This window comes from Triplophysa rosa, linkage group LG1 (assembly GCF_024868665.1).
Source record: "Triplophysa rosa linkage group LG1, Trosa_1v2, whole genome shotgun sequence".
Taxonomy (NCBI): domain Eukaryota; kingdom Metazoa; phylum Chordata; class Actinopteri; order Cypriniformes; family Nemacheilidae; genus Triplophysa; species Triplophysa rosa.
The window spans coordinates 19,875,794-19,889,650 of NC_079890.1; the positions used below are offsets into that span (position 1 = coordinate 19,875,794).

The 13,857-nt window shown below is 40.0% G+C and overlaps 1 protein-coding gene across 2 annotated transcripts; it reads left to right on the forward strand.

Moving 5' to 3' along the window:
* Positions 1 to 849: 849 nt before the first annotated feature.
* atp6v0d1 (ATPase H+ transporting V0 subunit d1) lies at positions 850 to 5,400 on the forward strand. Of its 2 annotated transcripts, XM_057332913.1 has the most exons (9): positions 850 to 1,089; positions 2,195 to 2,366; positions 2,632 to 2,810; positions 3,025 to 3,104; positions 3,223 to 3,300; positions 3,405 to 3,581; positions 3,890 to 3,967; positions 4,490 to 4,653; positions 4,787 to 5,400. In XM_057332913.1, exons 1-8 carry the CDS (start codon positions 963 to 965, stop codon positions 4,649 to 4,651), a joined length of 1,053 nt encoding a protein of 350 aa, XP_057188896.1. In that variant the 5' UTR covers positions 850 to 962; the 3' UTR covers positions 4,652 to 4,653; positions 4,787 to 5,400. The 2 variants fall into 2 exon arrangements, with proteins under 2 accessions (XP_057188896.1, XP_057188887.1); XM_057332904.1 differs by having other exon boundaries at positions 4,490 to 5,400.
* Positions 5,401 to 13,857: the final 8,457 nt, after the last annotated feature.

Below are 13,857 nucleotides of genomic sequence, written 5' to 3' on the forward strand. Positions count from 1 at the left end.
TGCTTCAGACAACGCGTTACTATAGTTACAACTTGCAAAATGCGGGAGGAACTCCCGCTCTGTACATACATGGAACAATCGTTTGGTGAATTCACTCCTGCATATAAAGGCGGTTGTCACTCCCGAAACTTTGCAGTGTGTACGTGGCCTATGTGTGTGCAAACCCCACTTCTTGGCTTGACCCCTAATAAATGTTGTAAGGATGAATCAGACTGTGTGTGTTTGTGTTCCAGGAGGCCATCATTGTAATAGAGAATGTGAAGCTGACGTCACGCCCTATGTTGCAGTGGCGCCGCCATCTTGGGAGGATAATACTCCATGGCTATTATTGTTTTGATAAGTACCTTTACTTGTTTTGTTTGATATATGGAGAAATCGAAAGTGAAAGAACCATGGGCTTTTCCTGAACGTCTCTGTGTAATGCTTTTGCAGTTTTTAACAGCAAGACAGACCAACACATGACAGACCTACACATTTCCTAATAAAACAAGAAAAACAAAACACTGCATTGAACGCACTAGCAGCCATCCTCCCAAGATGATGCAACATTCAATGTGGCGTGACGTTGATTAACAAGCTCTATAAGTAGGCTAATGGAAGCTTGCTATTTACATTCTCACTAAATATAAATTATAATATTTCCCAGTTGTACTGGGAAATATCTACACATGTAGATAACATAAAATTAAGGGATATTTACAGTTCCACCAAAGAACAAAACATGGGTTTTTGGTGGAATTCAACTTCTAACTTGGTTCTGATGTGTTGCATGCAGTTGCTTAGGGCTGGTCTGAGATCAGTTTAAAAGATTTGACGGTCAGATGCTTGGTCACATGAGCGTGTGTTTTAGTGCGCGTGCACGTACATCCGGGTATCAGCAGAGCGGCTTCCCTCTTCTGATTTTGTCACACGGCTACATCTCTCTGTTTTAGCTAGCGCACTTTTACTCTCATTTTTTCACCATGCCTTTCTCAGAATTATATTTTAATGTGGATAATGGTTATCTAGAGGGGCTGGTGAGAGGATTTAAGGCTGGCATTTTATCTCAGGCCGATTATTTGAACCTCGTTCAGTGTGAAACTCTGGAAGGTGAGTCCTGTGTCAGATCAGAATAACGTTATATCTTTTAATTTATGACTTTTCCACATACAGCTGAGCGTGTGTGTGTGTAAATTATGTTATATTAGTTTGGAAGCAGAAGCGTATTTTATCAACCCTGTCACAAATCGTATAATAATACAGCTAATGTCAGTTAGCTTGTTTCATTAGCCAGCGCGGACCAGCAGAGTGTTAAATCCCCCTTAACAAACAGAGATCAGCTTTTATAACCTTTTATTATACACGTTTTCTTTTGTCCGGATAATAATTAAATACCCGTGAACAATATATTGCTACTATTACTGCTTCCCTTTAAGGGCCTTTAAATATGAATGTTAACTGACATTCATCATGTCAGCCACGCATCTAATGAATCAGCTTCTGATGTTTTTGTTTATGGGCTTAATATGTACGTTATCTAATGTAAATGTATTGTTTATTACACAGTTTTATTCTACATGTAATTTAACGTACTGTATTGCAGTATCTAAGGCCCGTGTTTAACCTTACGGGCTGGAATCCCATGATCGGTGTTGATTTGTACATTTGTCCAACGTGCTTAAACCGACCAGTCATGTTGTTTATTGCAGTGATTGAGGTTAACAGTGAACGCTTTTAAGGAGCGATGCAGGTCTAGTTTGAGAGATGAAGATTAATGGTGAGCCAGTGTCTGGTGCTGGTCATGTGATGTGTCATGACGTCAGTAATGCAGGGCGGGCAGATTCAACCTGCGCATATTTCACATTTTACAATTTAAGAAGTCCGTTCGTGATCTTACTAATTATTTAAATATTTTTAAATTGAACATGGATAGTTGATAGTAAAGTAATGGAAGTAAGTAATGGAAAATTATAGTGAGGTTTGTCTCTCCTTTTCAGAAGCCTTTGAAATTTCTAATAGTGACTCGCTTGGAATTTCTGGCTGTGTTTTAAGGAACTGGAAATTGTGAAAAATGAAACAGATGACTGTAGACATGACAGCCAGAAGCCAACCTTGAGTATTTTCTATATAGGAATGAGGATTTGGGTTTACAGTTATGTATGTGTGTGTTTGTTTAATTATTAAAACAATATTAAAGGTTTTCATTTCATTATAGACCTGAAGCTTCATTTGCAGAGCACCGACTATGGCAGCTTTCTGGCCAATGAAGCCTCCCCTCTCACAGTCTCTGTCATTGATGACAAACTGAAAGAGAAGATGGTGGTCGAGTTTCGCCATATGAGGAACCAGTCCTATGAACCTCTGGCAAGCTTTATGGATTTCATCACGTGAGTGCAGTCAAATTGAAGAAACATACAGTATCAATGCGAATGGTCAATGCGTTTGAGTACAATGCGCTAAGTTCACAACGTGTGGAGTGTGAGACGTAATACTAGACTTATCATTTGCAAAGTTATTATAGTTTACTGAAACGATTAAAACACTTCCGTTGATTGAAATCAAATAAAATATCTGCCTAAATATTACTTGAAAACTCACTGTGATTTAACACATTTTTCAAGACCTCTTACATATCTCTTGTTGTGTTTGCAGATACAGCTATATGATTGATAATGTCATCCTGCTCATCACTGGAACTCTGCATCAGCGTGCCATCTCAGAGCTGGTGCCCAAATGCCACCCACTTGGCAGCTTTGAACAAATGGAGGCGGTCAACATCGCCCAGACTCCAGCAGAGCTCTATAATGCTATCCTTGTAGATACACCGCTTGGTAAAATAATCCCCTATGAAAAGTTTGCAGAACACATGTAATCTTCAATCCACTTCTTGTTATGTGGAAGTGAGTGAGATGCGAGTCCTGCAATGTATTTATGTTGTTCATTTTTTAGGATTTCAGATTGCATGTGAAACAAATGAGTCTTGAGTAATAGTGAGAATAACATCCCCCACGTAAAAGCTAATGGCTTTCATCTCTGTCTTTTCAGCCGCTTTCTTTCAGGATTGCATCTCTGAGCAGGATCTGGATGAAATGAACATTGAAATAATACGTAACACCCTTTACAAGGTCAGTCTTGCCTTTAGAAGTCTGGGAACAGTAGACCTTGAAAAATTTTTTTTTTACTTTTTGCATGTGTTTGGGTAAAAACCATGAGCTGTCATTGATCCTACTTTTCTCTTTCCAGGCCTATCTCGAGGCTTTCTACAAGTTCTGTACATCACTTGGTGGAACAACTGCAGATACCATGTGCCCTATTCTGGAAGTGAGTGCATACTCGTAGAAATATATGAAGTTATACTGTTAAGGCAATTGTTTGTCAAACAGTCACATGCAATTAAAGAAGTATTTCCTTGTTTTGTATGTCAGTTTGAGGCAGACAGGAGGGCTTTCATCATCACTATTAACTCTTTTGGTACGGAGCTCTCCAAAGAAGACAGAGCTAAACTTTTCCCTCACTGTGGCAAGCTTTACCCAGAAGGTCTAGCACAGTTAGCCCGGGCCGATGACTATGAGCAGGTCAAAGCTGTGGCTGACTATTACCCTGTGAGTATCTATGTGAGCTCTATGCAGACCTCATGTTGCTTGCTCATTCACCCACTCATTGCTTCGCGCATGTCTAACCAAATGCGATTAGACAGTTTAAACATACAGAATGAGGAATGACATCTGATATGTTGATTTTTCAATGAAAGTTGTTCCTGTTATTGTTCTGTATGGTTCTGAAAGACTCATGGATGAAAATAGCAAATGAGTCATATATGTAAACTGTTTAGCTGTGCTTATTTTCTGTCAGCTCACATAGCCTGTCTTGGCTACAAAATGTTTTGATGCTTGATTTCATGTTTCTTCAGGAATACAAGCTTCTCTTTGAGGGTGCTGGCAGCAACCCAGGAGACAAAACACTTGAGGATCGATTCTTTGAGCATGAGGTGAGTACCAGCTTTCACAGAGTTAAAGAGAATGTGATTGCACTGAATCTTAAATTTATTCAGTAACATTTTAAGTTCTTGGCTATAGATGTACTGGTCTCTGTAATGTACTGAACCATGGCAGTGGTTCTCAGCTCTGCCGAGTTTAGCCCCAACTCTGATAAAACACATCTGAACAAGCTAATCAGCATCTTCAGGAACAGATGTGTTCAACTTAATGCAGGGCTGTGAAAATTGCTTGGCGTATCGCATTAAAGTACCGCGAGAGCGATTCAAATGCATACGTAGCAGTCGGCACTTGAATCGCTCTCACGGTACTTTAATGTCATACGGCGATAGATTTGCGCAGCGCCTCATTAAGTTGAATGCATCTATTCCTAAAGAGGCTGATTTGCTTGTTCAAGTGTGTTTTAGCAGAGTTGGGGCTAAACTCGGCAGGAAAATGGATCTCACGGAACTGAGTTGAGAACCACTGCTCTATAGTTTTGTTCTAATGTGAAAACATGGGTTATTTGTTTTTAGGTGAAACTTAATAAGCTGGCCTTCCTGAACCAGTTTCATTTCAGTGTGTTCTATGCCTACGTCAAGTTAAAGGAGCAAGAGTGCCGAAACATTGTGTGGATTGCAGAGTGTATTGCCCAGAGGCACAGGGCTAAGATTGACAACTACATCCCCATATTCTAATGGTACATTACTCTTGAATAGTGATCCACATGGCATGCGTTAACTGTGCTCTGTGTTACGGTTTAAAAAAAAATATAATTCTCCTTCCCGTTTCTTGCACTACAGCATATGTTTCATTGTTTATTTGTTTTCCAGTAAAAGATCATTGCTTTTTCTATGACGTCCAGTTGAAGATCTCTGTGGATTACTCTTAAATCATTGAGGTTTTAATCTATTTTTCAGCAATTTGTTGAGTGTAGAAATGCAACTTTTAAACTTCACAGCCAGTCTTGTGTAAGTTTATGTAAAAGTCTCTTAACTACACTGGTGGTCGGAAGAAAATGTAAAGGAAAGTTCTGTGTTTTTAGTCCAAGATAAAAAAAATACATTCCATAATTACTTTGTATGCATTATGTATTATATTCTTTTCAATTAATGTACACTGTCAGATTATAGCTTCACTGAACTCATCTCAGTGCTTTTAGAGAGTCCAATTTTCACGTCTTTTTTGCGTGTTCATTATACCTGTTTGTGAGAAATGAGAATTGTGTGCTTTCCTTTTGTAAATTGGTGTTAAAATATGTGCTGACCTAATTTATGGAGTAGATATTTTATGATTGACAGCTGATTTAGGAAGGTCAAATGGATCTAGTATTAAGACCTTGCGCTCAGTTGTCTTGCAATGTAAAACCTATTGTACTGTTGTAACCATATTGTCTGTTTAAGTGATTTAAATGAAATATATATATATGTATATATTATAAACTGTAGTTTTGTGCTTGCATTATTTTTTACTTTCTTTTTGCAGTCAGTCATTCAGAATATCTGTTTATGCAAACTGTGGTTGAATTAGTCCACCACCAGATGGTGCAAGGAGCCCAATCAACCCGCATCTGCAGTTCAGTTTGAACCCAGCTAACAATTTTTGGTTCCCAGAACGTTCCACTAACGTTAGTTTTTGTTTACCAGAACGTTCCCCTAACGTTAGTTTTTGGTTCCCAGAACGCTATTTTCTAAGGTTCGTTTTTGGTTCCCAAGGAAAGTTTTCTTTACGGAAATAGAATGTTAGTTTCTGGTTCCCTTAACGTTATAGAAACCATGAAACTAACGTTTTATTTCCGTAAAGATAACCAAAAACAAACCTTAAAAAACTTTCTGGGAACCAGAAACTAACGTTAGGGGAACGTTAGCCTAAAATATTTTTCTCGGGTCAGTTTGGCCTCACTACACGTTAGTAATGAATACATCCATGCTGTGTTTTTATCCATCGTGTGTCTAATCTAATTAAAATAAGCAAAATACACCATCCCACACAATGTGGAGGATGAAATCAAAGCATTCGATTATTCTATTATCCTCTTTCATTACTGAAGTAGCCTAATTTTCGATTTAAACAGCACAGTATTTCATTTCTAATAAAACCGCACTGTGTGTAGGCCTAACGTTACCTCAACATCAGACATTATAGATATATAGATATTGAAATAAAATAACCAATGACTTCAACACTATTTAAAGCAGATTTTTATTGACAGAAGAATAAACATTTAATTATCTTCAGGCTAACAATATTCTTGTCTCGCCACAGAAGTATAAGTAGGCCTATATCGCGGCTCCGTCTTTAGATATAACAATCAAAAGTCCCAAGTTTCAGTACTTCATCATGGTCTGTTGATTTAGATGTGTCAAATTGATCGAAAATCTTTCAAATCTACGTTTTTAAATAAAATAAATAAACCGCTAAACTAATGTGTTAGTGGGTGAGGTAAAACGAAATAACCGTTAATTTTGAAATGACGGGAGTGCGCAGCAGAGCAGACAATGCACGTGCTCGAGCGCACACACATACAGTAACAGACAGCCACTCTAAAGAAATACACATGGATTTATATGATTGTATTTTAATTTAGCTTAACTAGTTTATTATTTTCAGCCATTAAAGGGCACGTTTATTAATTCCATTTGGTCAGTATAACATGTGTTAATGTGATCTTATAATTTCTGTATTGCATGATGTTTACCAGTTTTGACTATTTTACCATTAAAATAACCAAAAAAGAACCATCAGGGAACGTTATTTTCTGGTTGCAAAATAATAACCAAAAAAGAACCATCGGGGAACATTATTTTCTGGTTGCAAAAAAGAACCATCAGGGAACGTTATTTTCTGGTTACTTTCTGGTTTTAAAAAAAACAAAACAATAAATAACCATCAGAGAACGTTATTTTCTGGTTGCAAAAAATGACCAAAAAAATAACCATCAGGGAACGTTATTTTCTGGTTATTTAAAAAAAAAACAGCCTGCAACGTTCTGGGAACGTTATTTTCTGGTTGCAAAAATAAAACCCGAAAAGAACGTTCTTAGAACCAAAAGGGAACATTCTGTGTTTGCTGGGAATAGGCCTGTCCTTGGCTGGTTTCGGATTAACATCAAACTTGTTTGTACCACTATAACAGCTTTGTAATTTAAATTCACCTTTTTATTACTGACAGGCATTGAACTCAACACAAGGCTCTGGGGTAAATGGGAATCACCGTAACTTGTTACTCAGACTTAACATATTATAAACATAAATAGTCAAAGGTATGAATTGTGCTATTGTTTTGAAACGAGTCAGATGCGTTCCAGAGAATGTGCTGTGCTAGTTGGCAGAGAGAGAGGTGTCTGCCAGAACACCACGTGAGCCCTCCGGGCCTAATGATGTTGTGTTTACATTACTCTCTGTACTCAGCCAAAAGCTAAACTATACCTAAACACGTGCATATTGTGCCAGCCACTTACTGAAACCGCTCTTCTGAGCTTTTTGTAAATACTTAGCTGAGTTTGAACATGCAGCTTGTTATCCATGGTTTTGAACTGTTGATAAGAAACGTTCTCAGGGCTCCCACACAGTACATATGGTTCTATATTTCTGTTTTGGTGAACATTTATTATGGTTTATCTTGTATAGCGGTGTTTTTATGAATAATAATAAACATTTATTTATGTAACACTTTTCATACATAAAATGTAACTCAAAAGTGCTTCACAAGTGCAAAAACAGTAAAATATTACACCATCACCTAAATTTGACTGTGCAATATTCTAAAAGACCAGCATGATCTTAGAGTACGATTTGGAATATATTTTGACAGACAATCGGAAATGTATTATGCAGGTGCCAAGTTATGCAGTGACTTACAGACTAATAATAGAATTTTAAAATTGATTCTTTGGTGGACTGGTAGCCAGTGTAATTCCATTAAAACTTGTGTAATATGATCTCTCCCTTTTGTTTTCATTAATACTCTGGCTGCTGCATTTTGTTTTGATGACTCACTGGTGGTCCCGTCCTCTCTCTACTTGCTAAAACATTAAGATTCAGGGCTCATTAAAAATACTTAATTGCTGAAACAATAACACCCATCAGGCATTACCAATATTTTCCTCTAAATAGGTTTATAAAATAAGCAATATATTTGTTTTGAACAGCAATAATGTTACAATGGTGCTTTAAGAGTTCAGACAAACCAATTTTGGTTTCTGTGTATTTATCATCATGAATTTTCATGTAGTAATTCACTAAGATCTTACTGTTTATCAAAGTGCTGTTATTCAGCTAGTACTTTAGCTGAAAATGCTTGTTTATGGAATGAACAAGAGCCACTTAAATTAATGATATATGTGAGTCCCTTTAGCCATGTGACAAGTACATTTTATTCACAGATTATGCATTGCAGAAATATCATCTGTGTGTCAAGAAGTGCACTGTAAACAGTAGCACACTGTTGTATCGTCATCTAAAGTGTAAGGAGCAAGCCTTTGGCAAGACCTTGCATAGGGTAATAAGTTAATGCAGTATAAAAAGGATAACAAAGTCAGGTGTGTGCAACATCCTCTCTTTTAAAAGCATGTTCACTATTCTCTAATTGGATGCAAAATATGTGATGTGTGATGCCCCCATTCAACCCCCCGGACAACAAGTCCCCATAGTTGATGAGTAGTGTTGAAGGATATTTGAAAAGATAGCTTTTGTTGGTAAATGCAGTTATAATGTTTCTGTGGTGGCCCAATGCCAATGACCCTGCATAGGAGAGTGCCTTTGGTAAACTCTATTTAGAAACAAAAATAAAAATGATATTTTAAGAATGTGAGAGGCAACTGTGAAGTGACACTGTTAAACATTTGCATATAGCAGGGAAGCACCTACATGTTACATGTGGTCACACTGGAGATGCAAGTTTGTCATTTTTTCCATATTTGTCTTTGAAGCATGTTTGGCACAAAAATTATAAATACGCTTGGAAAATTATTGACAGGACTGTATGATCAGACTCCTCCCGAATGTTTAAAACTTCAGTGTGCAAAGTAATAAACAATGCAAATGTTTAACTTTCTTAGACTGCTGTTTCTCTTCATCCTTTTGAACAAGGAAATATTTATTTTCATGTATGTCTGAATCTATTAGTTTGTGCGTCTCTTCACTAGCAGGATCACACAAGAGAAACTGGCCTGTTTTTTGCATAACCCTTGGTATTTCAAACTACACATTTGATCAGTATGTCTGTTCCATGGGATTTGAACGTGATGCTTTCCCGACTGAGCTCTCACTATCAACTCAACTCAACTCAACTCAACTCAACTCAACTCAACTCAACTCACTTTTATTGTCACATGACCAAGTGTGGTGAGTGAAAGTCTTGGGTGCATACTCCATACAAAGTAGAGCACAGTTGGACAGACAACTGTATGACAAACAACTGTATGACTTTACAGACTTAAGTGACAGTATGTAGTGCAGACGAAAAGTGCAAAGTATAAATAGACAGACTGTACTAAAAAGACAATATACATTATACACATATGGACAGTATATACACAAGATATACACATTTGACATTGAACATACACATTAAATATGCAGGTGTACAAATGGACGTGTATGTATAATGGATCAACCATATAGTGCACATAGTACAGATATAGGTATGTAAGTTTGGTAAGGGATGATTATTGCATTAGATGCAATGCATGGTGCATTATAGTTCATGAAACTGAAGTGCATTGTAAAAAGAAAAGCCAGCTCCTTGGTTTTGTTGGTGTTGAGCAAGAGATGGTTCTCCTTACGTCGTGTCATCGGCGAATTTCACAATGATGTTAGAGCTGTATGTGGCAATGCAGTTGTGTGTATATAGGGAGAAGAGGAGTGGGCTTAGGACGCATCCCTGGGGAGCACCGGAAGGTGCAAGAAGGCTAGGCAACTTCAACTCTATAAGCTTTTTCTTTGACAAGATCTCAGTTGGAAACCAGATCAGCACAAATAGCCTACAAATAAAATGTTTTTGTATGCTTCTTTTAAGTAATGAATGAGAGGAAATTTGAGGACTTTGATGTATGCAGCGCTGTACTCAGTGACCCCCACTTACAAAACAGACCCAAACAACAGAAACAAAGGCAATGTATGGGCAGCCTGAAAGCAGAAATCTGGAAACTGCTTTACAGTCACAGCACATTAAATGACGTCATGACATCATCTTACGTCGGATGCAGGACAACATTCTGCGAAAGTGAACAAGAGCACAAGGTTCAAGATCATGATCTCTTCTCCATTAAGCCAGTGGTGGAATGAATACTGAGATTCTATTACAATTCCTTCTTTTTTTTCCCCTTTTCAACAAATTCCTGCCCCATTAATGTAGTTCCCTTTCAAGGGCTATGGCATGATGCCAAAGGTGGAAGATGCGTTGGCCATTTGTCTTTCACCAGAATCGGCATCATCTTTGAAATCCCAGACAATGCCCACCAAACCGTGTAGAGTCACGTCGAATTTGGTGGGCAAGCCGTATATGGCTTCAGGTCGGGCTGGGTCATGCCTGCACACCATGAGTCTCTTCCAGGCATACTAGGCCGACTTGCTGGAGGACATTAAAGAGGGCGAGGTAATAGATCCGGGTCTGCTCAACGAGTTGAGTACAGCAGCGGATCTTACTCTCCGGGCTACCAAGGAGACAGCCCAAGCTGTTGGGAGCTCCATGTCAGCACTGGTAGCACACACACCTGTGGCTAAATCTATCAGGCATTAAGGAGAAAGATAAGACTGTGCTGCTTGATGCACCTCTCTCCTCTGAAGGCCTCTTTGGTGGTACGGTCGACTTAGTTGTTGACCGTTTCCAGGCTGCTCTTATCCCCTGGGGTCTACAGTCCAAGGACAGCCCCAGCCATCCACAAGTTCCTCATATAGGCAGCAGCAGAAACAGAGCGTAGCTACTCGTACTCCCCCTCAGAGAGCTTGGGGGTCGAGGCAGCAACCTCCCAAACCTTCTAGGCAGGTGAAACCTGATCTTAGGACAGTTATAGTCACAAATCGGAAGGCTGCTGCCAAGAGGCCCTGACGGTTTTGCAGGGTATCAGAGGGTGCCCCTCTTGGAGGTCTGAAAAATTCGGTCCTTCCAAGAAGCTCTCAGGAAATCTATACGTCAACCCCGCCGTCCATGAAGTTCGGGGCACGTCAGTTTCCTTAGCACGGAATCATCAGAGTCTACCTGAAGACATAGACCTAGTGAATGTGCAAAGAAATTCTGCAGTTCGACCATCCCCTGCCGTTCAACTGCTTCAGGGTGTCGGGCTTCACACACCCGAAATCAAGGTCGAGAGATTGACCCCCTTAGGACACTTTCTCCACGAGTGGAGAAAGCTTCCAAATCTCACACCATGGTTCCTCTCCACGATAGAAAAGGGTTACAGGATTCAGTACGCTGTCCACCCTCCAAATTTCAAGGGGTGTTTTTCACAGAGGTGGACCCCAAAAAGGATCAGGTTTTGGAAAAGGAAGTGTTGTCTCTCTTGGTGAAAGGGGCCATAGAGTATGTTTCCCCCCACGAGTCAGACAGGTTTTTACAGCCGGTACTTCATAGTTCCAAAGAAGGATAGAAGACTGAGGCCCATTTTAGATCTGAGACATCTCAACAAGAGATACAAGATGCTCACTGTTCCTATCATTGTGGCCGGAATCAGATCAGAGGACTGGTTCACCACAATAGATCTGAAAGATACATACTTCCACATATCTATCCTTCATCAATATTGGAAATTTCTCAGGTTTGCTTTCGGGTGCAAAGCTTACCAATATCGAGTTCTTCCATTCGGCCTAGCTCTCTCCCCACGCACCTTCACAAAATGCATGGATTCAGCCCTTGCTCCATTGAGACTTCAAGGGATCCCCATTCTAAATTACATAGACGACTGGTTAATATTAGCTCAGTCTCACGAGATGGCGGTTCAACATCGAGATCTCATCCTCGACCATATGAAGCGTCTGGGGTTACAGCTCAATGCCAAAAAGAGCAACTAACTCCTCAACAGAGGACTACATTTCTTGGAGTAGTGTGGGATTCTGTGACGATGCAGACACAGTTGTCCCCTGCACGTGTCGAATCGATCCTGACAGCGGTGTCCAGGATCAAGTTAGCTCATGCCTACACTGTCAAGCATTTTCAGAGAATATTGGGTTTAATGGCGACAGTGTCCAATGTGATTCCTTTTGGCCTCCTGCATAGGAGACCCTTAAAGTGGTGGCTAAAAAGCAAAGGGTTTTCCCCGAGAGGCAACCCGTTCCATATGATCAGGGTTACGCACCGATGCCTTAGTTCCCTGGTTATATGGAAGAAACATTGGTTTCTGAATCAAGGGCTGAAATTGGTGGCGCAATGTCACAGGAAGATAGTGACGACGCATGCGTCCCTCACAGGCTGGGGGGGCAATAGTGGAAAGTCTCTCAGCCAGTGGGCTGTGGAGAGAGCAGCATCACCATTGGCACATACATTTCCTGGAGATGTTAGCTGTACTACCAGCACTGAAGTACTTCCTCCCAGCCGAAATCGTTCTGTTTGCGTCCCAAGAGACGTCTCATTGCCCTCTGTGGTTTTCTCTAAAGAGGGTAGGCGACCTTCAAGCTTGATCAGCTTCTCCGCCTTGTTTGGAGTTCGCTCCAGGCAGGATTAAGATTATTCTGCACCCTAGACCAGGGTATGTCCCTAAAGTACCTAGGAATGTGGCCAGGACCTTAGTTCTTCAGGCCTTTCATCCTCAGCCTCACGAGACAACGGATCACCAAAGGTTACAGTTATTATGTACGTCAGGGCGTTAGTAGAGTATGTACGCAGGTCTTCTTTATGGTGAAAATCTGACCAACTGTTGGTTTGTTTTGGACCTCGAAGTAGAGGCCTCTAAGCAGACCATTAGTAAATGGATTGTAGAGGCAGTTTCTTTATCTTATGAGGTGTGTGGAATACTATCAACTGCTAATCAGGGCACATTCCACTCAGAGTATGGCTTCCTTGCGGGCCCTCCTGTATATGCAGGATGTTTGTGAGGCTGCAGGCTGGTCTTCCCCACATACATTTATGAGGTACTACAGTCTGGACCTATCTTCCTTACCTGGATCCCAGGTTCTTTTGTCCTGAGATGTGCATGGACACCTTCACACTTGGACAGACACAATTCAGTATGACGTAGTGGGCATTTCATTCCGCATCATTTGTGGGGTCATCGCTGCGTGACTATAATTCGCTGTGCGATGATAGATCGCACGTTTAGTTTCACGCAATAATTTCAGATGCAACACACTGCTGGCGTTCACCATAGAGTCATTCCTTGACGCAATGTCTCTTTCCCTATCTCAGGGAACTAAGGTTACAGTAGTAACCTGAGACGTTCTATAGCAAAGTGTGTTGTATTTAATGGTAATGTGTATACTGCATGGTCTCAAAGGGAAAATAAGAATTCTGTCATCATTTACTCACCCACGAGTTGTTCCAAATCTGTATAAATTCCTTTATTCTGATGAACACAAAGAAAGATATTTGGAAGAATTCTTGTAACCAAACAGATCTTGGCCACCAAGATCTCCATTTTTCCATAATCCATTTTACATATTCTTTACCTCTGTGTTACTGTATCATCTTTATTTCTTTAAAACAACAGAACGCAAATGACTAAGGAGATACTTAGAAACAGCTGTTACAATGCTATTCCTTGAAGTTCTTGGATATCCTATTGACTCTGGCCGGCACAAACTTTACTATTTTCCATCACTCTCAAGAACACTTTATGAGCGTCATTTGTTTGGATATACTTAGTGTGTTGATGTTGGCAAAGATCCTGTGCTGGATTTGGGCCTGTGACGCTCTGCAGCAGTCCTCACTCCTGAGAGGAGTTGGCAAAAGGGACTGTGGCTTTTAAACCTGT